Source organism: Lytechinus variegatus, chromosome 8 (genome assembly GCF_018143015.1).
Source record: "Lytechinus variegatus isolate NC3 chromosome 8, Lvar_3.0, whole genome shotgun sequence".
NCBI classification, from domain to species: Eukaryota; Metazoa; Echinodermata; class Echinoidea; order Temnopleuroida; family Toxopneustidae; genus Lytechinus; species Lytechinus variegatus.
The window spans coordinates 1,118,865-1,144,181 of NC_054747.1; the positions used below are offsets into that span (position 1 = coordinate 1,118,865).

At 39.8% G+C, this 25,317-nt stretch overlaps 2 protein-coding genes across 4 annotated transcripts in view; one reads left to right on the plus strand and one right to left on the minus strand.

Annotated features, from left to right (window-relative positions):
* The first annotated feature begins 436 nt into the window (after positions 1–436).
* LOC121420567 (transcription factor Ovo-like 2) lies at positions 437–3,480 on the plus strand. The gene is given in 4 exon segments (XM_041615231.1): positions 437–465; positions 2,313–2,596; positions 3,106–3,201; positions 3,204–3,480. Coding segments are annotated over 4 exon segments (684 nt in total). The 3' UTR covers positions 3,479–3,480.
* Positions 3,481–18,224: 14,744 nt separating this feature from the next.
* Positions 18,225–25,317, minus strand: part of LOC121419785 — a 41,659-nt gene continuing 34,566 nt past the window's right edge. For all 3 annotated transcript variants that reach the window (XM_041614239.1, XM_041614237.1, XM_041614238.1), the window contains 2 exons: positions 22,724–22,990; positions 18,225–20,380 (listed from right to left, as the gene is read on the minus strand). In XM_041614239.1, the coding sequence (XP_041470173.1) occupies positions 20,208–20,380; positions 22,724–22,990 (440 nt within the window). In that variant the 3' untranslated portion in view covers positions 18,225–20,207. The remainder of the gene's footprint in view (positions 20,381–22,723; positions 22,991–25,317) is intronic.

Genomic DNA, 25,317 nt, shown 5'->3' on the forward strand with positions numbered 1-25,317 from the left:
GAAATATCGGCAGTCATATATAGTGCGTCTCAAAAAAAAACTATACACTTTTGAAATGGCCGCCAAATATAAACAAAAAAAATGTAACAATGGGGTAAGAGACACATATACATGGAAAGCTAATAAAGTCAACTTTCATATGACACCAAAATGTTGGAAAACTATTTATGATTGAGTGAGCACTGCCCACTTAAACAAAGGGTATGATAATTAGGCTGGGTAGGAATTACACTTCCATTTTTTTTCAATGTTTGAGAAGCGAGTCCCTTGGAATGTGAAAAGTTGAGGGAGTTGTCTTAAATTAATGATCAATCATGACTTATCAAATTGAAATTCAATGCATGAATGAACATGAATGCAATCTTTAGTGCAACGTTTAACTTTATCGTGTGGGTCTAAGCAATGTGTTCATGGAACTCAGGAGAATATGGGCATGATGGGTGAGTTAGGAATCGAGTGGGTGAAGTAGGTTGATGACATAAGGGTCACCCTGTCAACAGAACATTTAGCCTCCTTGATACAGGTCCCCCTGTTACACTCACAAATGTAATAACGTCCACAAAAGTAAGAACACTTTACCCACAAATGTAATAACGCCCAAAAATGTAATAACACTTTATCCACAAATTTAATAACTTTTGATCGTCCACAAATGTAATAATGACTTTACCCACAAATTTAATAAATTTGAAGAGATTTTTGGCGACTCCATTCTAAAATAAATCCCTATAGTAATACGTTCATATAGCATAAAAGTGCAAAGTCTTCTTTTCCAGACCCGGTTAATTCAAAAATTATAATATAAGTCCAAAGTCATTTTTCCAGACCCGCTTGTTTAAAAAAATTATACGATATGTCAAAGCCTTTTTTCCAGACCCGGTTGTTTAAAAAAATATAATATAAGTCCAAAGTCTTTTTCCAGACCCGGTTATTTCCAAAATTATAACATAAATCCAAATTAGGATACGAAAATGATATTCCAGTGTAATACAAATGAGAATCGAGCTTAGTCTTTTCTCAAGACCCAGTTTATTAAAACTGGTGGAATTAATATCTTTGTTGTCGTTTTTACTTATACGGCGCGTATTGTGAATATATCCGCTAAGAGTAAATTGAGAATCAAGCATAGTCTTTTCTCCAGACACGGTTTCTTGAAACTAAAAACTAAAACCCTTTAACCATAAATGTAATAATTTTTGATAGCCCACAAATGTAATAATGACTTTACCCACAAATGTTATAAATTTGAATTCATTTTCGGCGAATCTGTTCTAAACTAAAACCCTATAGTAATGCGTTCATATCGTCCAAAGTCACAATCTTTTTTCTCCAGTCCAGGTTATATAAAACATTTAAACAATCTTCCAAATAAAGATCCCTAAATTAATTCTTCTTAATGTTGAATAACATAGAAGTTTAGCGTAGTTTTTACTCCAGACCCAAATATATCAAATAGCAAATGACAAATACTAGAAAATAATAATGAAAAAAACAAAGACCCAACAATTTTATTAATGTTAAAGAAAATGTAAATATAGCATAGTCTTTCCTCCAGACACATTTATAAAAAAAATCAGTCAAAAACAAAACCACAACAACCAAAAGAAACCCCGCAACCCTTTCAACATTAATTAGCTTCTTCTTCTTCTTTCCTTGGTTGGCAACCAGTCAGGATTGGCTATTTTTGCCACAGCTTTTGATCATTTTCAGTAGCTTATCATATATTTTTTTCCTTATCAACTCCTTTTTTCCTTCTCTCTCTTTTATTTTTTTGTTTTGCCTTCCTTTTCTTCTCTGTTATTTTCTTTCTTTTTTTTCCTTTCATGTTATTTTTTTTTCTTGTTTGTGTTCTCTTTTCTTTTTTTCCTTTTTATTTTCTTCAGTTTCCTTCTTTTCTCTTTTTTTTTACTTTTTATTCCTTTTTCTTTCCCTTCCTTTTTTTTTATTTATTTATTTTCTTTTGTATGCATGCGTTCTGATTCTTGCAGCACGATTGATTTTCTTCTGCTACAGTAAGCTCCAACAGAGAAAGCAAAAGTAAACTGGGTTTGTGGCCTGATAAAACTTCAGGTTTCGGGAAACTGAAACTAAAGTATGGGAGGAAAGTGCAAAAAAACAAACAAAAACAAAACCAAAAATTGAAAATAGAACTAAACAAACCTACAAATAAGCAACGAAAATTCTCTGTTCATCTTATCTCCTTTCTGTCCCCCCTGACAAATCACCAATTTAAAGAAACTCGGATAATTAGCCAAAGGTAATAAAGGAGGAGCAATGTCTCCTTTCTTCCTCCTTATTCATGCTTTATATAGTCGTTTCGTTCTGAGAACGAAACGGACCAATGCAGATTGGGTTTCTACCTTAGCACTCTTCATCCGCGACTCTCCATCTTCTGGGAAAGATGTAGTACAGTTTCGTCGAAGAACATTACATGGGTCAAAGCAGAAACACAGTTGCAGTACCTGCGGCAGCACCTTTAGTACGGAGAGAGCATACACAAAACATATAAAGCCACGGAACACAACCATTAAAAGACCCTGTGAGAAGGGATTCCAAGACAAGTTCGATCTAAAAAGGCACTGCCGCACTCATACAGGTACAGTTGGTTATTAATTTTTCTAAAGTGAAGGTTATGTTAAGATAAATTGTATGTCAGTAGACATACTGCAAGAATAACCGGTGGAAGTCGTAATGATATGGAATATGCAGTATAAAATTAAGGAGACGGCGATATGGCTCACTGTGCATGCAGGCTCTAGCTCCATTTACTGAAGTCATTTGCAGTCAATCAATTAAACCTGCCTGCTACCCATTAAGCCCACCGTGTTGAGTGCAGCAACATGTGGTTAAACTTCTTGCTGAACGGGAATACACTATGGATGGTATTATAACCCTCGATCCTCTTGGTGAAAGACAATAATTGTATTAACCACTAGACCACGACGCCTTCAAATGAAGAACGGCATAATATTTAAACCTTCACAAACGTCAATACCATGAAGTACATGTCAGAACTGCTTTTGGTGTAACATTCAATTTGGTGTTTTCTCAATCAAGTTGAATGATGCTTCCCTGTATCCTATTATTTATTTTATGTTCCAAAAGGTGTAAAGCCTTACAAATGCAACATCTGTCAACGCTCATTCACCCAACGCGTCTCCCTAGCATGCCTAGAGACCCACATCAGCAAGGTCCATGGAATGCTATGACCTTTGGGTTCAAGAAGCGACGAAAGAAGATTTACGTGTGCGAGGACTGTGGGAATTCTGCCACGGACGCGTATGACCATTACCTTCACATGTGGATCTCACACTCGCGCCTGGCGATGCCCAAACGTCTTCGACATAAAGTGATGCACAAGATCAAGAACATCAGTCAAGATGGAAATGTTAAAAACGAGGAGGAACTTTTGGCAGACGATATGGCTGTCACCAAGGCGATTCGTTGTCTTCGAGATCTCGTAGAGTCTCAGGGTTAGGGTATTTTAATACGAAATGCTTTTTACCTCAATTTGTATTATCTCCTTAGAATATCCAAGGAGTTGACCTTTCTAGAAATATAATGTGTAGTCTAAAATATTGAGAAAAAATCTGTTAAAAATAATTTGTTTAAAATTAAAATCAGGGCATTATTTTTGTGTATTTGGGGCATTACTCAGACATTATTTTTTTTCAACTCATGAATTTCGTATTTTTTTACGTGATCGGTATTTAATTGAGAATGTTATTAACTTTCTAGATTATTTACTCCAGTAACAGAAACAGCTGACTTAAAGCAGACCTAAAATGAATAGGTAATTTTCGCTTTATGGTTCGATATGAAGTCGGGTTTGAGTCTTAAGAATGCTGTACTGTTTACTCAAATTCATAATATCTCCTTAATAGATACCTTAGGATTCGATTGTCGTTCAGCAATAATGAGAGGTTCTTATGAGAAAAAAAATATAAAAAAAATTATTTGTTTAAGTTTAAAATCATGGCATTATGTTTTTGTATCTAGGACATTTTTTTTTCTTTCTAGGGCATTATATTTTGGTGTAATTGTTACATTATTCGTGCATTCGTTTTTTAACTCGCGTTTTTCGTAATCGATCATCTCATTGGTATTTATTTCAAAATGTTATTAACTTGATAATTATTTACTCCAGTAGCAGAAACAGTTGGCATAAAGCACACCTGAAAATTGATAGTCCGCTGTAGGGGTAGCTATGAAGTTGGGTTGAGTTGCAAGAATCGCATTTATTAGATTGGAACTCTGCAACGCATTTTTTAATTGATTGTACATGACCACGATGACAGGAGGGCAGAATGATCAAAATTTCTGATATGGATAAATGAAGACAAACTTGAACTTGTTTGACTTCGTTTTCACATGGCTCCCTTCCCTTTTGAAAAAGTCATGCAGTGATGTGAATACAACAAAGAAATGGCACGGTCCGCCACTCGAATTTCTTGCGACAAAAGTGCCTCCTGAGACTCTCACTCCATGTTCACAAGCCAAGCCAATCTTTGGCACGATCGCTTGTAGTTGTTATTCGTTCGTAAGATTTTTCCTTTAATTGAGAACAAACGCGACTCCTAGTAACCTCCGCAATCAATCAATAAGGATGATGATAATAATGATATGCAACATGTATATAGCCCTTGCTTATTCAAAATGTTTCTAAGCGCTGCATACGAGCTTTAGCAAGAGTACTCTGGTCGGATGCTCGAGCATTCAAGGAATTCCTTCCTAGTGGATACCCATTCACTACATCTTGGTGAAGAGTGGGAAATGAAGATAAAAGCCAAGCCAAAGAACGCGAGTGCTGCAGTCGGATTTGAACCCAATGCCTTTTTGTTCAGAGTCGAGAGACTGTTATATATAAGAATAATTGTAAAAGAATTTTAAAAGCAATTACATTCATCTCTTAGTTATTTCCCTTTAAGGATAGCCAAGATTTGTAAAGAACGTTCCAGAATGTCTTTTATTATGCAGGCCTTGCCTATTTAAAGGCCAAGGAGTTTTATTGTTGAATAGGGAAAAGCCAAACAATAGAATTGTATTGGTAGTCGAAATGAATAGGCTTAGGTATTTTGTTTACACATGTTGATTTCAATGAGGTCATTCAAGAATGTTTTAGAAATAAAGAAGCTTCCAGAAGAGTGAATACTAGAAGCTTGTAGATTAGTTGAAATTTTAGAATGATCTAGACAGTTGAAATTTAGTATATAAAGCTGCAGTTTCTACAAGGATATCATCACATCATATTAGATCACTTGATCATCACATCATATTAGATCACTTGATCACCACATCATATGAGATCACTTCACCAGATCAGATCAGAGCACTTTATTTCCACCTGGAATATCTATATTGTGTGGAATTATTTGCCCACCATCAATTAACTGTTTGCAGTTATTTTGAGAGAGAAATTATCAGTTCTCATCGAGATCATCAACATCATCAACCGGTTCAATGAACACGCTTCAACCCATGGATTGCTGAAATTGACTGTTAATCATCATCAACATCGTCTTCACGGACATTTCAACTCGTTACAGTGACTTTTATTATTCATCGGACTTCAACATCAGTTTCATCATCGCCATCATTGTGAATTTTCGCCAGTCAACTGGGATTTTATCATTTGGATTATTACTTGGATATAGTATCATCACTTCGGGATTTTACACCGGACACTTCAAGAGATTTATGTAAGATCATTATTTGTTTTATTTATGTATAATTATTTCCTGTAATAAAGAAAGAGGAAATTAAAAATCAAATTTCTTGTTATTTGTTGCAGTATCGTAACAAATAATTTTGGGGGCTTATCCGGGAAACGAAAACCAAATTTGTACAAGCCAATTTGAAACTAAAAACAGTTTTTCAGGAAACGAAAGCCAATTTGAGACGAAAGTCAGTTTGAAACAAATCTCAATTTGAATTGAAAACATTCTGGAAATTTTTGGAAAGTTCTAGAATATACTGTACTGTGTTATTACTTGCTTGTATTTGTGTATATTCACTATGGCTACATTTGATGTTGAAGAATGTCTTGCAATGACAGGATTGTCATATGATCATTTGAAGTCACTGAAGAAAGATGATTTGATAACAATTTGTGATCATTTGGGTGTATCTCTAGCCCCAGGTTTAAAGAAGGCAGAGATAATTGACTTGTTAGCAAGTCACATGAAGCTTACAGAGGAGACTGAAACTTCTATCAATATGTCAGAGGATGCTCAGATCCAACTGGCAAATATTGAATTGGAAAAAGAGAAAATCAAACTCGAAAAGGAAATAGAAATGGAGAAGATGAGATTAGAGTACCAGTTGAAATTGAAAGAAATGGAGTTAGCTCATGCAAGCACTAACTCTGCTAAAGATAAATCTCCCCAAGGCTTTGATGTGGCGAAGAACATTCGCCTTGTGCCAAAATTTGATGAAGAGGAAGTTGATACATATTTTGTGTCATTTCAAAAAGTGGCCAAGAGATTGAATTGGCCCGAGGAATACTGGACTCTTCTCCTCCAAAGTGTTTTCGTTGGAAAGGCTGCAAAAGTCTATTCTTCGCTCTCTGAAATGCAATCATGTGACTATGCTACAGTAAAAGAAACAATTCTCAATGCATATGAGTTGGTACCAGAAGCGTACAGACATAAATTTAGGAACATGCAAAGACAATCAGGCCAGACATATGTTGAATTTGCTAGGGAACAAGAAATGATGTTCGATAAGTGGTACAGATCACTGAAAGTTGAAAAAGATTTTGTTCACCTTAGGGAAGTTGTCCTCCTAGAAGAATTCAAAAAGAGTCTTCCTTTTGGCATTAAATCTCACTTAGATGACCATAGAGTTACTGAAGTCAGTAAAGCAGCCATAGTAGCTGATGAATTTGAGGTCACACATAAAGGTAGTGGAGATAGGCCTCCTTTCAAGAAATATTGGAAAAAGAAAGGTAAAGGGTCATTTGAATCCCACAATAAACCTAGTGAGGGAAAAAATGCAAGCAAGGACAAATCATCGCCATCATTGTGAATTTTCGCCAGTCAACTGGGATTTTATCATTTGGATAATTACTTGGATATAGTATCATCACTTCGGGATTTTACATCGGACACTTCAAGAGATTTATGTAAGATCATTATTTGTTTTGTTTATGTATAATTATTTCCTGTAATAAAAAAAGAGGAAATTAAAAATCAAATTTATTTGTTATTTGTTGCAGTATCGTAACAAGACTCATCCACTGAGCTGCAACCCCTCTACAATCGGCAAAGTTTCCGAACATTCAGCACTGTCTAACAGGGACATGGAGGGGATTCTCTCGTCCAGCCATACGTTTTGCCCACGTTTGTCGCATAGAATACGATTTTCTGCATTCGTGTCCTTTCCAAAACTAGGCCAACCTATTCCGATATGAATGAAATTTGGCACAACTCGTGCTTTGTATTGGTTAAACAAAGCACCCTTTATATTCAATCACGAATATACAGCGTAATATGTGTATTACGTAATAAGTAGATATCAAATGGATATCGAATTATTTACGATATAATACATTTTACTCATCATATTCAATGATTTATACTCGTATAGAATACAAAACGACGTGTAGGTCTTCATTTTTTATATGTTGAGTAGCGTCTGGCGCAATAGGCCAGTATAAAACGATATGTGTACAAGAAATAAACCGGGGTATACTTACATGTATGTAAATTTGTATTTCATTTTCGATATGAAAGGCATTATTTAGATTTTTTATCTCCGACGCAATTTACTTCGTGCTGATAGGGACATAATACGCATCTTTTACGAAAAATGTCATGTATTTGTCAATATACAGAGTTAACTGTTGTGGGGTTGTAGAATTCCAACGATTATTTTCTTATAAAAAAGAACAATACATGTGTTTGTATGCCTAGTACATTGGTTATTAATTATTGTTATATACTTTGAGTGATCTTTGATCATTCCATTTATATTTTGTCTTTATGACACTTATGACACTTTTAATATTTTGTTTTGTCAATGACCGACATGGTCGCATGGCCCCGATATTTTATTATTTATTATTTTTTTGGGGGGGAGGGGAAAGCTGCACATGTTGTACACCACAGGCATCCACCTTGAAATCAGTTAGCTTTGCGAAAATAAAAAAAGTTTGACCCAAATCACCTTCAATTGGGACAAGAAAAACCTCTTCTTTTTAGGTTTGCATTTTTTCCCCAACCATCAGCCCCACTTACCAAAAAGTTCTTACTTTTCACAAAACAGTTTTATGTACAATTCAGAGATGCGCTAATGAGTGAGTTGATGATGTCCCCCACTCTCTATATCTTTTTTTATTTGTTTGAATAATTTGTTATTTCAATTTTTACTGATTTGACAAATTTAACTCTACTACAAAATGTCAAAACAGTGCCAATTCCACAATGTCCAGGGAAGAAGACAACTTTTATCAAAGGTAAATGGGGAGAAAACGACACCATTTTATAGCTATTGTAATGTAAATAATAAGAAATAGTGAGTGATGTAATCAGTCCCCTCATTTGCATACTGACCAGAATGCGCATGAAATTAAGCGAATCTTTAACATGTTTTGATTTTTTTTTATTGCTATGCTTGTTTGGTTTTTCGCTTTTATATTGTTTTTGTTGGGGTAGACTTGTCCTTTAAAAGGGCTATGGAGAAAGCATTGTATTATGGTACACCATGTGTAAAGTCTTGGAGGGGCTGACATAAGAAAAGTAGATAGAAAGTGGAGTATTCTTTTAGAAATGAGTGTAGTCCTTGAAGGACTGTAAACCAGGAGAAGTGGAAAGCTTGAGCAGGCGAGAAAAGGCTGGCCTGAGTCGGCTACCAGAGTGTAGCAGGAATAGGAGAGGAGACTCGACGTTTCAGGCTGATTGTTTGCTAATTGTGTTTTTTTTTGTGGCGGTACTGCCACACAACTTTCTCGCCTCTTCATTTCACCTCAAATTATATCCACTTACCTTTTCTAAGACCCTCCAGGACCTAACACATGGTGTACGCCAACCGTAAACCGCTTCCGCGATAGCAATTTTTGTTATGTTGTATTATAACACTGTTCCTTCTTTCGTACATATTACTGTAATTTGCACTTGTTCATAATATATGATAATAGCTCTTTATAATTCAAATTCCGTCATAATGATTACCTAATAAAGCCTACACAACAGTGCCAATCTCTCTGTAACATTTGATTTACTTCAATAACTCCATACATCTACTTGATTTGCTAGTTCAGCCCTCTGAACTGCCATACCCGAAAAGAACTCCCAAGAATTTAAAAAGCGCGAGCGCGCCCTCTCCCGTTCAGGCTTACTACCCATGATCACCGCGCAATTAGCGTCCATCTTCCTCTTTTGCTTTCGGCAAGCCATCTGTCAAGACGTGCTCAGATAAGTCTCCTAAAGCTCAAATCTTTTTTGAGCTTTGGTATATTATTTTTGCTTATCTGTTGTGCATTCTCCCTTTTAAATTCAATCTTTCCGTTTGTATGAAAGATTGTGTTCAGAATTTACACCCGGCGCGACTTTTTAGCGTGTTTTTGGTGACACTTAAATTGTTTTCCTAACGTTTGGGTTCTCGTCGCGCCGCATCGCTAGCGCGTTCGCGAGGCACCGGGTTTGGTCTGCCTACGTGGCAGCAAGCCTTCACCTCCTGCCACGGTTCTTGTTCTTCACGTTCAAAGTGTGGTGGTTTTTGGTGCCGTTTTGAATTAAATTCTAGACAGCCTTTACACTTTGTTGTCAAGGGTGTTATTGTTATTTCTTTTTGCAGGTTGGGATCTTCAACTCTGTTCCTTCCTTGCTTTCCGGAATTGATTTATTAAGATTTTCGATTGATTATTGATTGATTAATTCTTCAATTCTTTTTCCTTTCTGTTCTGAATAAATTTCTTGATTGATATTTTATTCACAGGCGGATCTTAAAGCTCAATTCCTTTTCCTTCTGTTCTGAATAAATTTCTTGATTGATATTTTATTCACAGGCGGATCTTAAAGCTCAATTCCTTTTCCTTCTGTTCTGAATAAATTTCTTGATTGATATTTTATTCACAGACGGAACTTAAAGCCCTTTTTTCTCTTCTGGGATTGTTTAATTCGACTTACGCAATTATAACTTGATTGATTGGTTATTCAATCCCCCCCCAAAAATAAATGAATTGTTTTCTTCGTTCAATTCCCTCTCCCCTCCTAGTCTTATATTTTTTACTTCGACAGGCGGGCTCTACGATTCTTCTTTGAGGATTTACTGTGTCGTTCTTCCTCTTGGAATCGTTACTAGAGACGTTCCTCCTTCCTCCTGTTCTGAATTTTCTTTACCTTTCCGCAGGAGGTTACGTTTTTCCTCTTGGAAATTATCGTAAAATTTCTCAATCCTTTTTCTTCCTGCTCTGAAAATTTTTGTTTTTGTGTTTCTTCGCAGGTGGAAACTTCGTACCCTTCCCCTTTTGATTTGTTCTGTTTTGCTCAAACAAATTTCTTATAGGAGGAGGGAAAGACCACTCCGGTCTCCAAAGCGAGATCTTTGTAATAATAACAAAAACAAAAAAAAGAAAAATTCTTGTTTTTTCTTTTTTCAGGGTAGAGAGAGGTACCGATGAGTGGGACTAACACAGCCCCAGAGGACCTGGTGCCCTCCACGGGGACCGTCCCGATTGCAAGTTTACAGAAATCGGCCGCTTCCCCCGGCGGCGGTGAGTATGAGGTTGCGTCAATCAGCATTCCGAATTTGCGGTCGGATGCTAAGAGTAGGAAGGCCGAGACTGTGGTGCCACGGTCTCGGACAAAGAAAAAAGTGGTAGCCAAGGCTTCCAAGCCTAAACCAGGTTCTGCCGCCGCAGCACCCAAAGGGCTATGCGACCCACCGGCTACCGGGTCACCGGAAGTCCGGGAAGAGAGAGTGCGGTTCTGTCCCCCGGCACAGGTCAGGCTCTCTGTCGTATAAGACGTCCTCCGTGATAGCATCGGCAGAGATCGCCCAGCCCCTGACCGCGAGAGGCGTCACACATCAGACTGTGACCACAATCTGACCCCGTCAGATTCGGGTGAAGTTTCGTTGTTGGCGGCCGCCCTGCCAGGGGCGGCAAATCGTAAGAGATCACCCGTGCCTCTTGTGCCTTCTTCTGCTCCGGCCACGCCGGCGGAGCCCGCAAAATAAGAAGAAGAAGAAGAGGTCGAAGGAGAGGTCGGCCAGCCCTGCTGCCATGGGCGTTCCTCCTTCAGACCCTTGTATCGGTGGTCAGATGTTACAGCTATTCATGCTACTACATTCTGCTACCGCGAGAGGCGTCACACATCAGACTGTGACCACAATCTGACCCCGTCAGATTCGGGTGAAGTTTCGTTGTTGGCGGCCGCCCTGCCAGGGGCGGCAAATCGTAAGAAATCACCCGTGCCTCTTATGCCTTCTTCTGCCCCGGCCACGCCGGCGGAGCCCGCAAAAAAGAAGAAGAAGAAGAGGTCGAAGGAGAGGTCGGCCAGCCCTGCTGCCATGGGCGTTCCTCCTTCAGACCCTTGTGTCGGTGGTCAGATGTCACAGCTATTCATGCTGCTACATTCTGCTACCGCGAGAGGCGTCACACATCAGACTGTGACCACAATCTGACCCCGTCAGATTCGGGTGAAGTTTCGTTGTTGGCGGCCGCCCTGCCAGGGGCGGCAAATCGTAAGAAATCACACGTGCCTCTTGTGCCTTCTTCTGCCCCGGCCACGCCGGCGGAGCCCGCAAAAAAGAAGAAGAAGAAGAGGTCGAAGGAGAGGTCGGCCAGCCCTGTTGCCATGGGCGTTCCTCCTTCAGACCCTTGTGTCGGTGGTCAGATGTCACAGCTATTCATGCTGCTACATTCTGCTTTCGAGCAGTGCGGGTTCACCCCACCCTCGACGTCTACTCACCCCGCTGATGCCCCCGAGCATCAAGCGAGACAAGTGGGTAATAACCACCAGACACCCGGGAAATCCTCGAGCGATTCTGTTAACTCATTGAGTGCTTCGTGCACGCTACGTATCCTACTATTACATGCCACACTCGTGCTCGCACGCCTACTATTGATTGCTTTGTGCTTGCATTGTTTCCTACCCTCGCCTGCTTCGTGCATGACTGCGCACATTCGGAATTACAATCATTGTTACGCCGTTTTGCATTGTATTGCGCATCACATGCACGCCGTAATTAGCACTATTGTGTGCAGTGCGAACTCTGCTTTCTGACAGATCAACTTACGCGGTTTACATTGGACTTTTTCAAGTATTTCTACATTTTTTTACAAGATATGGCTCCGCCTCTGAGAAGAAAGACCTAGGTTTTTTTATCCATACAAAACACTCCACAAAATGGAAATACTTGATACAACTCATATTTTAGCAGTAAAGATAATAACCAATCCATACTATGAGGACACCATTATAAGGAGTATGAAATTTCCTACAACTTTACTACACAATAATTTGTGGATAAACTAATCGTTAGAGAGTTACAAGCAATTATAATCATGACTATTGAAAGGAGTGAATACGGCTCGCGATCCCCAAATCAATGTGGCACAGGGGGGTTTTGTGGCTGGCACAGGGGAATAGCATCGGATTAGCACTGTGGCATTGGGTTAGTAGTGTGCTTGGCATGTTAAGAGTTAAATCGCCAGCCAGTGCACCGGCTAACCGGGCACCTCAAGATCGCGTGTGCTTTCCAGCATTTTCGTCGATCTCAGAGCACGTGTCCCAGCCGACACGCGTGGCCACCCTGGCGCTTACTGGACTCCCTTGCCTTCATGAGAGCCGGCGGAGAGGCCGTACGGCTCCCGCGGCTCTCGGAGCTCCTCCAGGGGAGGAAACTTGTCATGGGGACAACCTCCTGGTTCAGTCCATGGAGCGAGACTCCCTTTACGAGGAGTCTCTCGAAGGCGGCCAGTGCGAGGATAACCCCTATCCCGCGGTCGACTCTTCAGTAAGCGCTCAGGCGCTGCTTGACAAGTATCTACCTCACATCTACCCTCCGAGCGGGGGTATTCATGAAGCAGGGGTTATTTTTTGCCCCGCCTCTTCAGGCGCTCCGAGCTCAATCGGCCGAATTGGGGGTCTCGGAGAGTGACGGGGTCGCCCTAGACGAGGCGGCTCCTACGACGAGGAAGCCTCCAGCTCCGAGGGTGCAAACCCACCCCCGCTCTGCTGCTGCCCGGAAGCGCCAGGCTCCGGCACCGCCGTCTCGAAACTTTCAAGTCTCTCGAGGCCAGCGAGAAGGCAGAGGCAGGGGAAGAGGGGGGCGACCCGCTTCGAGGGCGCCGCCCAAACCGAAGCAGTCGGTTTGACATGCTGTCCCGAGCGCTAGGCAAGGTAGGCGGGCGTCTCCGGCATTTTCTCCCGGCTTGGGAGGAAATCACGGAAGACGCATACATCTTATCCGTCGTGCGAGACGGCTTCTCTATAGAAATAGAAGCCTTCCCGCACGGTGCGATTCGCATCGCCTCACCGCCTTCCTCCACCCTCCACCATCAGTACATCGCGGCTGAAATCGCCGCACTGGTGGAGAAGGACGCGATAGAGAGGGCGTCAGACAACCCCAATCTTTGTCTATCCGCGATTTTCGTCATTCCCAAGCGCTCGGGCAAATTGAGAATGATTCTCAACATGAAGAGAATCAATACGTTCATTCCGGCCGAACACTTCCGGATGGAAACGTTAGCCACGATCCTCCCCTCACTGGAGGCGTCGGACCTGGCCGTGTCTCTGGATTTACGCGACGCGTACTTCCACATTCCCAACCATCCAGCTTCGCGCCGGGCCCTCCCGTTCGGGCTGCGACCGGCGCCCCGAGTGTTTACTCGCATAGTCACCACTGTGGCAGCCTATTTGAGAAACCAAGGCCTGCGACTCTTCGTCTATCTAGACGACTGGCTTATTGTCGCAGACTCGGAGGCAAAGTTGCAAGCTCACCTCTCCTTGCTACTACGGGTGACTCAGAGCCTCGGGTTCATGATCAACTGGGAGAAATCGGAGCTCACTCCCTCCCGCGTTCCCATGTATTTGGGCGCGAGGATAGATATACCGAACCAACTCGCGCGGCCCAGTTCGGTTTCTGGCCTGAACCTCACTTTCTATTCGAAAGTAAGGGTGCCCTGTCTTACTTAGCTCCTACCCTTGCAAGGCCAGAGTCAGGGCTAATACAGACGCCCGTCCTCCAGCGATCGCCGCTGAAGAGAGGGCGACTCCGATATGAGCACCATCACCGCTCAGCGGTATGTCTCACTACCTCATAGCTCTCCGAACTTATGAGTATGTATATCGGATCTGAATGTCACGGCGATTAAAAGTTCCATATACTAGATATCCCTCCTGTTGACATTCACAGCTGTTCCCCGAGTCCTTCCCGGTCGGGTAAGCATCATCTCGGAGGAAAGAAACCGCCGTACATCTCTGTTGGCTATGTACGTGTGTTCAAGCTTCTTTAAAGCCCCAGACTTCTCTGTCGGCATTCTATGCCTACTTTCTGGGCACACCCACCGTACCGGGTCGGCGAGTTTACACCAAACTGTACGCCGCCAGACCATCGGTCGAGCTCTAACAGTCTATCTTATAGACTGCCCTCTATGTGGGTCAAGCTTGCGGGCGTCTCCGCCGTTTCCTCCTTGTGTGGAGTGGTCTACGGTGGATGTCTTACCGTGCCCGTTTGTCGAACCGTCTTCTTATTTAGAAGCTTTTTCACTCGGCACACTCGAGTCGCCTCGCATGCTGCTTTCATCCTCCCTCCATGCAAGGCATGTGGCCATGGTCACCGCACGACCGAGGATGATGTAACCGTGGATGTATGTATGCTTATGCCTACCTAACCACGATCACTACGACCCGCTTTTTCTCGGGCCGACTGTGGATGAGTCTCTCCATGTAAGTGATTTATTTCATTGGAGTTCTTCTTTTAGAAACTTAGATGCTCATCCCCTGCTGCTTAGGGCGTCATTTTTGCCGCCCCCCGCAGCTTTTTGAAACTCCTTATTCTCTGATATCGGACTGTTCCACGCTGCCGCAACCGGCGCCGGCGGTGCTTGCTCTTACGATCACCTGAGAGACCAGGCCTTGTGGCTGTTTTCATAAACAACTGGTTCTCACCGCAGACTGATGGAAATTTTTGTGATTACTTTCCTCAAGTCTCCTTCCTCCTTCGCTTGTTTCTTTAAGCGAGGACATCGACACTCTTAGCCAGTTCCCGTCCCCAACTTGATAGGACAGGGCCGTTGCTACCTCATTCGATTCCGTTGGGAACGTAACAGTTGAGGTATCATATCTGGCGATGTCTGTTCGTTAGAACATCTCTTGATTGTCGCTTTCACGTAAGATCATGACAGAGACTTTTCGCCAGCTCCCTCTGGCGTACACTTGCTGCTGCTAGGGATTCCCCCGCCCAGCGGACAGCCATCGCAGCCTAGCCTCACGGGCTCTCTCGGCGATGGTGGCTTGAGCCAAGCCACCTCTTCCACCGCGGGCACTGCACCCTCAGATGGGTGCTTCAATCAGTATGGGAGAAAGGGGATCCTGAGTTCTCTCTCGATCACTCGGTCTATCACACTTTTGTCGTGATGTGTACCGCGCGGTTTCTCTGACACGCCCGGTTGAGCTGTTTTTGACCAGACTGCTTTATTCTACATAGGCAGCAGGTCCGCGGCATTCCTTATTAACAGGATGGCACTCAGTCGCTTTCTCGACCCTTGACTGCCTTACGAGTGGTTTTCTTCTTAAATCCCTACTCTCCGTCGTTCCTGGTCCCCTTCGGACCGCTAGTAACTTTTTGCCACAGCTCTCTATCAGAATTCTGCAGATTTTCTGCCCTCACGCATTTGAGACAGATATCGAATTCTGGGCGCTTTCTCCCACGCGGAGGCTTCTGAGATATCTCGCCTTCTCAGATTGTTCGATTGATCACTTACTGAGCCTTAAAAGCTTCAGTTTTCCGATCACGATTCTTGTTGAAATTTTCAACAAATTCCGAATTTTACGCTCTAGTCAGCTGGTGATGTTGTTCTCCTGACACTAGGCCGAGGGCCCATGATACTGAGTATTCCTGAGTATACAGGGCATTCCTCTCGAGGACATTTTGAGGGCCGCCTTTTGGCGCTCAACTAACTCCTTCACTTCATTCTACTTGAAGGACATTCCGTCCAGCGAGGCGAGATTTGCTGCTTCGGCGCTTAAAGCAGCTGCGGCTTTTCCCCCTCTCCCTAATTTTCGTTGTTTTTGTTTTTTTAAATTTTCTTAGGCTTACAATTGAAAACATGCCTCCCTACGGTTTGAGTCCGTGTTGGTCTAGCAAATCAAGTAGATGTATGGAGTTATTGAAGTAAATTATGAAAATACTTACCTGATTTTCTTATTTACGAGATAACTCATACATCTACTTGATACCCTCCCACCGACCCTCCGCCTTGCGTAGCAACATGTTTCAACGTATGGGCTTGCAAAAGTTGAGGAAGATGGACGCTAATTGCGCGGTGATCATGGGTAGTAAGCCTGAACGGGAGAGGGCGCGCTCGCGCTTTTTAAATTCTTGGGAGTTCTTTTCGGGTATGGCAGTTCAGAGGGCTGAACTAGCAAATCAAGTAGATGTATGAGTTATCTCGTAAATAAGAAAATCAGGTAAGTATTTTCATATTTGTTGTGGTGATCTAAAAGTATCACTTTTTCACTATAAACATGATAAAAACCCAAATTGTTAATTCGGTTCGCAAATGGCAGTTCAATGTTTATCTACATATAATGATTAATGAATAATGTAAATATTCATTTTTGAGAAATATATCACTATAAATTGCAAAATTGTAGCATTTGTATTAAAAAGTTATTATCGTAGGCATATATATATATATATATATATATATACACACTATATAATCTACTTATGGTGAAATTTGTTGGGGGCAAGGATAATCTTTTAGGTAATGGGTTTCTTTTGTTAAAGGCTGCCGTACCAGACCAGTCACCCCAAAGCCCAAACCAACTCGCCAAAATAATTTTTGAGATTTATATTGAGCCTGGAAAAAGCACGCTATGCTTAAGCATGATATATGATAACTTGTCAACAGACCAACAATAACACAATACTATGGAAGCTTAAAAGTGCCACCCAGATGTTGAGATAATTATCTTGGGAAGTCGACATCATGATAACAAAAGATCAGATGACGAGATCCCGGATCTCATCATGTTGACATCTTGTAGAAGAGATGATCAGTGACAAGATCTTCGATCCATGATCATGTCATCTGATCATCTCTTCTAAAAGATGTCGACATGATGAGATCCGGGATCGTGTCATCTGATCATCTCTTCTGAAAGATGTGGACATGATGATATCCAGGATCTCGTCATCTGATCTTTTGCTATCATGATGTCGACTTCCCAAGATAATTATCTTAACATCTCGGTGGCACTTTTAAGCTTCCATACAATACAAAAGAAATTCAGGGAAAGCTTCAAAGAGAACAAGGTTAATAGGTTCTTGTTCGCTCAAGCATCAGGTACGCACACGTCACATTCGTGTATTTTAATGAACTTAACAACTTCAAGTCTTGAAACTGTCAGGAATTCCTTTAGATAACAGTTTTTCTAATTTTCACTATATATACAAATTACAAGTTTAGCTATTTGTATGGAACATTTCATGTTGATTTATTGTTAAATTTGGGGTGTCTGGTTACATAATTTGATTGACTTTGGAAACTGTTTTGTATAAACTCTGTAATTATAAAATTTACATTTGAACAAACTTCCAACAATACATTTTTGCAAACGAAATTAAACATGGAGCTTTGGATGTGTTGTTGTTTGTGATGCCATTTGTAATATTTGTAACCTAACGCCACCTGTTGAGTAAACAAAACCAAATTTTTAAGAAACAGTTCATCGTTTAGTCTTGATTGCTAGTGATGTCGTCCCGACGTTCTTTTCTCTTGTATTATTGCATGAAATCATAATTGTTTCGTACTTTTATACACGTTTCTGTTTCTGTTTGTGGTAACTCCCGTAGGAACTCGGCAGGACAGCATTTTTTTTGCTGGTAAACGCTAAGTTGGTATATAACCAATTACCTTGGAAACATTTAACGTCTAGGTTAATCAGCCATAGAGGCTGACATAATAGACGACAGATATCACTCTTGGGCATATTTATCAAAGTGGAGACAATGGCAGAGTTGGGATTCGAACTCACAACCTTGCGATTATGAGTCCAATGCTCAAACCACTGGACCACACGACCTGTGTTACTGGACCACACGACCCGTGTTTGCACAATACGTCTCCCTTCTGACAATGAAATGCCACTGCAATTATTGGCATGTTATGCATTAAATCAATCCTCAAGTTGTTTTTTTCAATTATTTGTGAAAAAAAATTGCATAGATTTAATTTCATTTGATAAAATACAAATAAATAGGACGGGAATATGGCCTCACGTCAACGATTTCTCTAAAATATGACATAGCTGAAAAAAATGTCATTCGTATCATCTTGTCTGATTTTGATGAAATGAATAAAGGTAAATGAACAATCCTTGCCTCTTTTGCACTTACTGTCAAAATCTTTCTGGTTTGTACGATATGCATAAGATCGAAAGATAAGAGTGGAAAATTATATAATTAATTTCTGATAATTTTATTGAACAATTTCACACAATGCATTTATAACCGTTAAATTATACCTTTCCATACATGTCCAATCTGAAAAATATACCATGTGTTAAATAATAAGGATATTCAAAGTTCGTTTAGTCTATACACCGGGCATAAAACATGTGAAAATGAAATTAACCTAAGAATGGAAACCCTTGTTATTTTTCTTCAATGGTTTTATTTTTTTTCAAAGACCGTCGGAATTCTTCGCCCAAATACCCTCGCTGCCTTTCAGAAGTGTTTCCAGGGACTCGTAACACAAAACAAATTTAATTTGATTTCTCAAAACATGACACTTATTCATACTTATTTCATTTTATATTCATTTATCGATATCTTTATCCCAATATTCTTTTTTTCTGAGGTGAATCTGGTTAGATCACGTACTACATACATATTCTAAACAACAGACAAACTATTTTTTTTCCATATTCGTTTTACAAATAATAAGCATATGAATTGATTTAAGCTCCCTTTTGAAAACCAATAACGATTTTAGATAACCATAAACTCACTTTTGCGGATAAATAAAAAAAAATACCACAAAACATCCGACTGTAATATGAATGTTAGATATGGCCATTATTTGTTTTACCGTCTACCCAAGTTTGTATACAAGCCTGATTTCATAATTCGGCTTGAAGTTAATGATACAATATCAATGCATATTTTACATCTGCAATTGTCTACACGATGTTTCATCTTTGTTCTTAGATATACATTTTTGTTTTCTTCGTGGACATGACCAGAACGAGAAAGACTAGCATTCTGCTAATTGTAGTTATCATGATATTTGCATAAGAATTAACAAAAAGAAAACATAAAAGAAGAAATCAAGTTACACACCAACCCCTACATTAATCATTTCCTCCAACAAGTCCTTTACATGACACAAGTTTTTTTTTCTCCTAGTAAATCTGAAATATAATCTTTGAAGTAACTAATGACACCATTAGATGCTACTGCTTATTATTAGCGCAGTCGTTTCATTCAGGAGGACTCCGTTCGTAATCAAATATCCTTTATGGGGTGGGGACATCTAAATGATATTAATTAAAAATTGATACTAAGAGCATGGGCTAACAACGAAAGCCCATAGTAAGAGGTTCCTGGACAATCTACATTTTGCTTTTTTATCAGCTTCGAAACTTATGACAAAACTGCAGTCCCGACTCTGAGTCGACTCACCAGTTTTGGACAAAGTCCTTCTAAATGTTCTTAAATTAATTATGCGTCGTGAATTCGAAAAACATTATGTTATACAAGGGTTCAGACGTTCACTAGTGAACTTTTGTTTTCAGACACCAATAAAGGACATATTCTGCGGGAATGTATACTGCCCGCTACGTACATAAACTCAACAGTAGATTCGTTTTCCAAACAATCTGAAAAAAGGGCAATGCCAGTGCTACAGTCCTAAAACCTTAACCACCCAGAGAATGTGCGTGGGTAGTAGTTTTGGAAGGGATAAGGTTTAAGTCTGTATCTTCCGTTTACCATCCAGAAGCAAAATAAAACTATTGATCTCTTTGTAAGGCCTACATAAATACGGCTATCATGGTTATGAAAAGGGCAGTGGCTACTTGCAACACGTTACACGAGGTTTTGATGCCATTCCCGGACGGTGGGTTCCCATCCGAACAGGGTGTAGTGCCACCTCCAGTAGGCCCTGACTGAGGATTGATGGACGAGCCAACCGTAGTAGACGCGTCTGAAATAAAACAAAGAGATTACTTCAATGTCAATTATCAAATTAAGTTTAAATATACATGCCAGTTGAGGTAACACTCAAGGAATGAATTCGATTCGACCTCATCACAAGTTCTGCGATAAGTTAATTGCTTAATGCAACCACAAAGTACAGAAGCAGAATTCATAACTGGTAATTCAGGATGCTATCTTATATCGGGGCCTTTACCAAATTGAATAAACAATTCTGAAATTACTGAATTGCAATGCACAAATTATCAAAGAGATGAGAGATATAAGGGATTTTTTGCAATAGCTATCATGGCTATACATACACTTTTTAGTTTAGAACATAGATCACCTGTTTTTCAGATAAAAACAAAATTCTTTATCGGGGCGCAGTGAATCGAAAGAGTAGTTTTATAGTTCGTGGCTCCGGAACAACGAAATATTTGCAACTTTTCGTCAACCCTGAAGTCAGTCATAACTGCTCTTCTGATTCAATAACCCTCGATAAATAGTTTAAAGGAGAATGAAACCATTGGAACAAGATAGCTTGTGTGAAAACAGAAAAATCAAAGAAACAGATCGACAAAAGTTTGAGAAAAATCGGACACATAATGAGAAAGTTATGAGCATTTGAATATTGCGATCACTATTGCTATGGAGATAGCAAATTGGCAATGCGACAGAGATGTGTGATGTCACTGATGAACAACTCTCCCCATTACTTTAGTATATATTTCACTTAAATTGCCTCTTTTATCACATCTATCCATATATCATGTGCTCTTTCTACATGAGGGCATGTAATACATATTTTTAAAGATAACATAATGAATAAAGAGTTTGTATCATCGTAAGAAAAAGCAAAAAAGAGACATTTTGAGGGTATTTTATAGTCCACCAAAGGGAAAGTTGTTCATCAGTGACATCACACATCCTTGTCGCATTGCCAATGGGAGGATCTCCATAGCATTAGTGATTGCAATATTTAAATGCTCATAACTTTCTTATTTATTGTCCGATTTTTCTCAAACTTTCTTTATTCTTATTCTTTAATTTTTCTGTTTCTACACAAGCCTATTTCTTCCAAAGGTTTCATTCCCCTTTAAAGGAAAGCCAGCCTCGTCATAACATATATTGGAAATGAGAAACATAAGTAAATCAGAATGGTGAAAGATTGAAAGGAATCAGACAATAAATAATACAATTATGGCTGCTTTAAAATTGAGATCCTAAAGCCAAGACTACGAAGATTTTAAATTGGCAACTGTGTGAGTGAATTATGACAAGAAGCAAGAACAACTTTTACCATGTTTTCAGAGGGCATGTACTTAAGTATCAGGGATTTGTGTTTTTGTCTCAAGTGCCAAGTATTTGGGCACTAATCTAAATATTGCCCAGACGGTATACTGTACATTATATATGTTTTATGTTCTAATGAAAGAAACATATAATTTTGGGCAAGACTTCAAAAAATACGTGTTAGCCATTTATGTATTGGAGTACATGGAAGAGGAGTCATTGCCTTACATCACTATGACATCACATAATAAAACTTGAAATCTCCATAAGTATAGTGGCTACTAATAACCTTTCTTAATTGTTTGTCCAATACTGTTCAAACTTTCACCTATCAGCTTGTCTGATTTTTTTCCTTTTCATGTAAAAAAGTTTTTATTTGGGTTGGATTCCCCCTTGATTGTAACTCGATATGCATTTTTAATTCATTCGCTGCATTCTAGGATTCATAAATTTGAACTAGAAAATCAACACTCGTAGTGCAGTCACTATACAAGCACTGTAAAGTGCTAAATTAGCACTTCATTTTTTTACAGTGTGGTAGGAATGTATGTATCTGTACATTTTGGGATATTAATGGGCTTTCGCTCACCGACCCCAAAATGAATCCTGCAATGGAGCAAATGAATGAAAAAAGTGAATCGAGTTATTTCTAGATGATGGCGCTCTATAAACGCCTTTTATTATAAGTATGGTCACAATCACCTCCACCATAATGATTGACTGGAAGAAAAATTATTATGGTAATATTTTCTTCTTAAATATTACCATAAAAATTTATTTAAAAAAAGGGTAAGCACAGATACTGACCTTTTCTTCCAGTCAATCATTATGGTGGTGGTGCTTACCCTTTTTTCAAAAAAATTATTATGGCAATATTTTCTTCTTAATTATTTTATAAAAAATGATAAAAATTGTGAAAAGATTAAAAAACAACAGTCGAAACGGTTAATATTGGTCTTGTCATTTCAATAACTCGCATAAAGCCGATCGTTGCCAATAAGTATATGTAAAGTGAGACGTAATAATCAAATTTCTAATGAAAGAAAAATATTCTGACCATTATTCATGACTGTCACCGTGAAGTTACACACATCTGTATTTCCTCTCGTATCCAAGGCTTGGTATGACATGTTGTAGATCCCCTCGCTGAAATTACCTCCATTGGTCCCTTGTCCTAGAAAATCCAAGGTAGCACAGTTGGACCAAGCGTTCAAAGAAGGTTCAGTCCAGGAAACTTGCCGTGTGCCGTCTGCCGAGCTACTGCTGATGGGTACAGAGATGTCCATAGGACAATCAACGATGGTAACGGGTTCGGTATAATCAACTGTAGACAAATACAGGAACGAGATTTCAGGTTGAAATGGTACACTTTAAAAAAATGAAGTGCTAATTTACCACTTACGGTGCTTGTATAGTGACTGCACTACGAGTGTTGGTTTTCTAGTTCAAATTTAAACTAGAAAATCAGCACTCGTAGTGCAGTAACTATACAAGAACCGTAAGTGGTAAATTAGCACTTCGTTTTTACAGTGTATACTGAAAAGCTTTTTACAGGCACTACGTCGACGCTTTCTAAAACGCAGCTAACCTATTGTCGCAGGATCCTCTTCACAAAGAGTTACATGTATTTCATGAAGCATTGAATGAAAAACAAGCAGTGTTGTCTTGGACTCTGGACAATCGACATCTTCACAATTCTTTTCATAAACTCCAAATATTTGATACGCAGAATCGTCAGATTCGTAATCATGTTCGTCATGCAGCTTAAATATACACATGTTCCAGGCAATTTAGCTCAAGGCGCCTTCCGCGCGGCCAAGAAAAAGTCTTATTTTCGGCCATCATAATCATAATTTGCCTCAAGAGTTGTACATCGGTGAAAATATTATTATACTCCCCCTCTTTCAACTGGAGCCCATCTAAACGTTCACAGTGTAGACATGACTGAGTAAGAACAATGGAAAGTGGCGTTACGAAAGTTCAGTTTGCACGAGCAAATGCCATTTTTAAGTGGGTTTTTATTGCTTTTACTGCCCTCTATTTGGAAAAGTGAGCTCGTAGCTTAACTATTCATCATTTCATCTTTGATATTAGACCTTGCGAAAAGTATGAATGAGGCATGGACGAGAAGAAGTACCATAAAAATATAATTGATTTCTACCCAATGGACGGGTCATCGAAAACCAAGTATTTCCATTAATACATCAGACAATGGGCTACTGGAGGGCTATTAACGGCGAGTGTGATTGCCCGAGTCTTTCTTTATCTTAAAAAAACATATTTTAAAATGATCAGACGCGGGAAGGGGGGGGGGGGGTTAACCCAATAAAAAATAAACCTCCTGAGCATAGAATGACTTTCTTCTCTACCATTTGTAAAACGTGATGTGACTCTTCTGCCTCGCCCCGCCCCTTCAAACATGTCCGTCCGCCCACATAGAAATCAGAGGCACGTGAAAAGTTCTATTCCTATCATGCATGTTGTACATGCATAAAGTCTTATATACAGAGAGAGTCAGAAAAAATGTCCCACTTTTGTAAAGTTGAATTGTTTAAAATATGAATATTTAATCATTAGTTTCATGATATGTCTTGATAGAGGTATCCTCCAAGTACATTCAGGTACCATTTTCATTTGATCCCGTGCACGGATGACTGAACATCGGACAATCTTTAGAAAACTGTCAGATCTCACTTGCGCCAAGTTACTGGGTGATGAATAAAACGTTGCTTTAGACAAAGACAGACAGACAGACTGGCATGCTCACACACACACACACACAACACACATGGTAAAAACTGGTTCATAATTTTCTCTTTTCTGATTAAGCATTGATTTTCAGCAAGATCGCTGAATTTCCGACAATCTTCCCCCTTAAACACAATCACTACCACCATCATATCACCATCATCATCCTCATTGTCATCATCTCGATCTTCATCATCATCAAGTGCACATAAATCCAATATGCTGGTTATGTCTTTTGTTGGTTAACAATGTGTACTTTTGCTACTGTGAAAAGAGGCTGAAGTGACTGCTGCCAAACTAGGCAAGCCTTTTTATAGGCAAGTGCAACAAATGCACAGACATCCATTGTAAATTTTCAGTGTTAACCAACAAAAGACATAACCAGCATATTGGATTTATGTGCACTTGATGATGATGATGAAGATGAAGATCAAGATGATGACAATGAGGATGATGATGGTGATATGATTGTGGTAGTGAATGTGTTTTAACGGAAAGATTGTCGGGAATTGCCACTTAAACAATCAGCGATCTTGCTAAAAATCAATGCTTAATCAGAAAAGAGAAAATTATGAACCAGTTATTACCATGTGTGTTGTGTGTGTGGATGTGTATGTGTGTGTGAGGGTGTGTGTGTAAGCATGCCAGTCTGTCTGTCTGTCTTTGTCTAAAGCACTGTTTTATTTCCCACCCATTAACTTGGCGCAAGTGAGATCTGACAGTCTTCTAAAGATTGTCCGATGTTCAGTCATGCGTGCACGGGATCAAATGAAAATGGTACCTGAATGTACTTGGAGGATACCTCTATCATGACATATCATAAAAATAATGATTAAATATTCATATTTTAAACAATTCAACTTTACAAAAGTGGGACATTTTTTCTGACTCACTCTGTAGTGG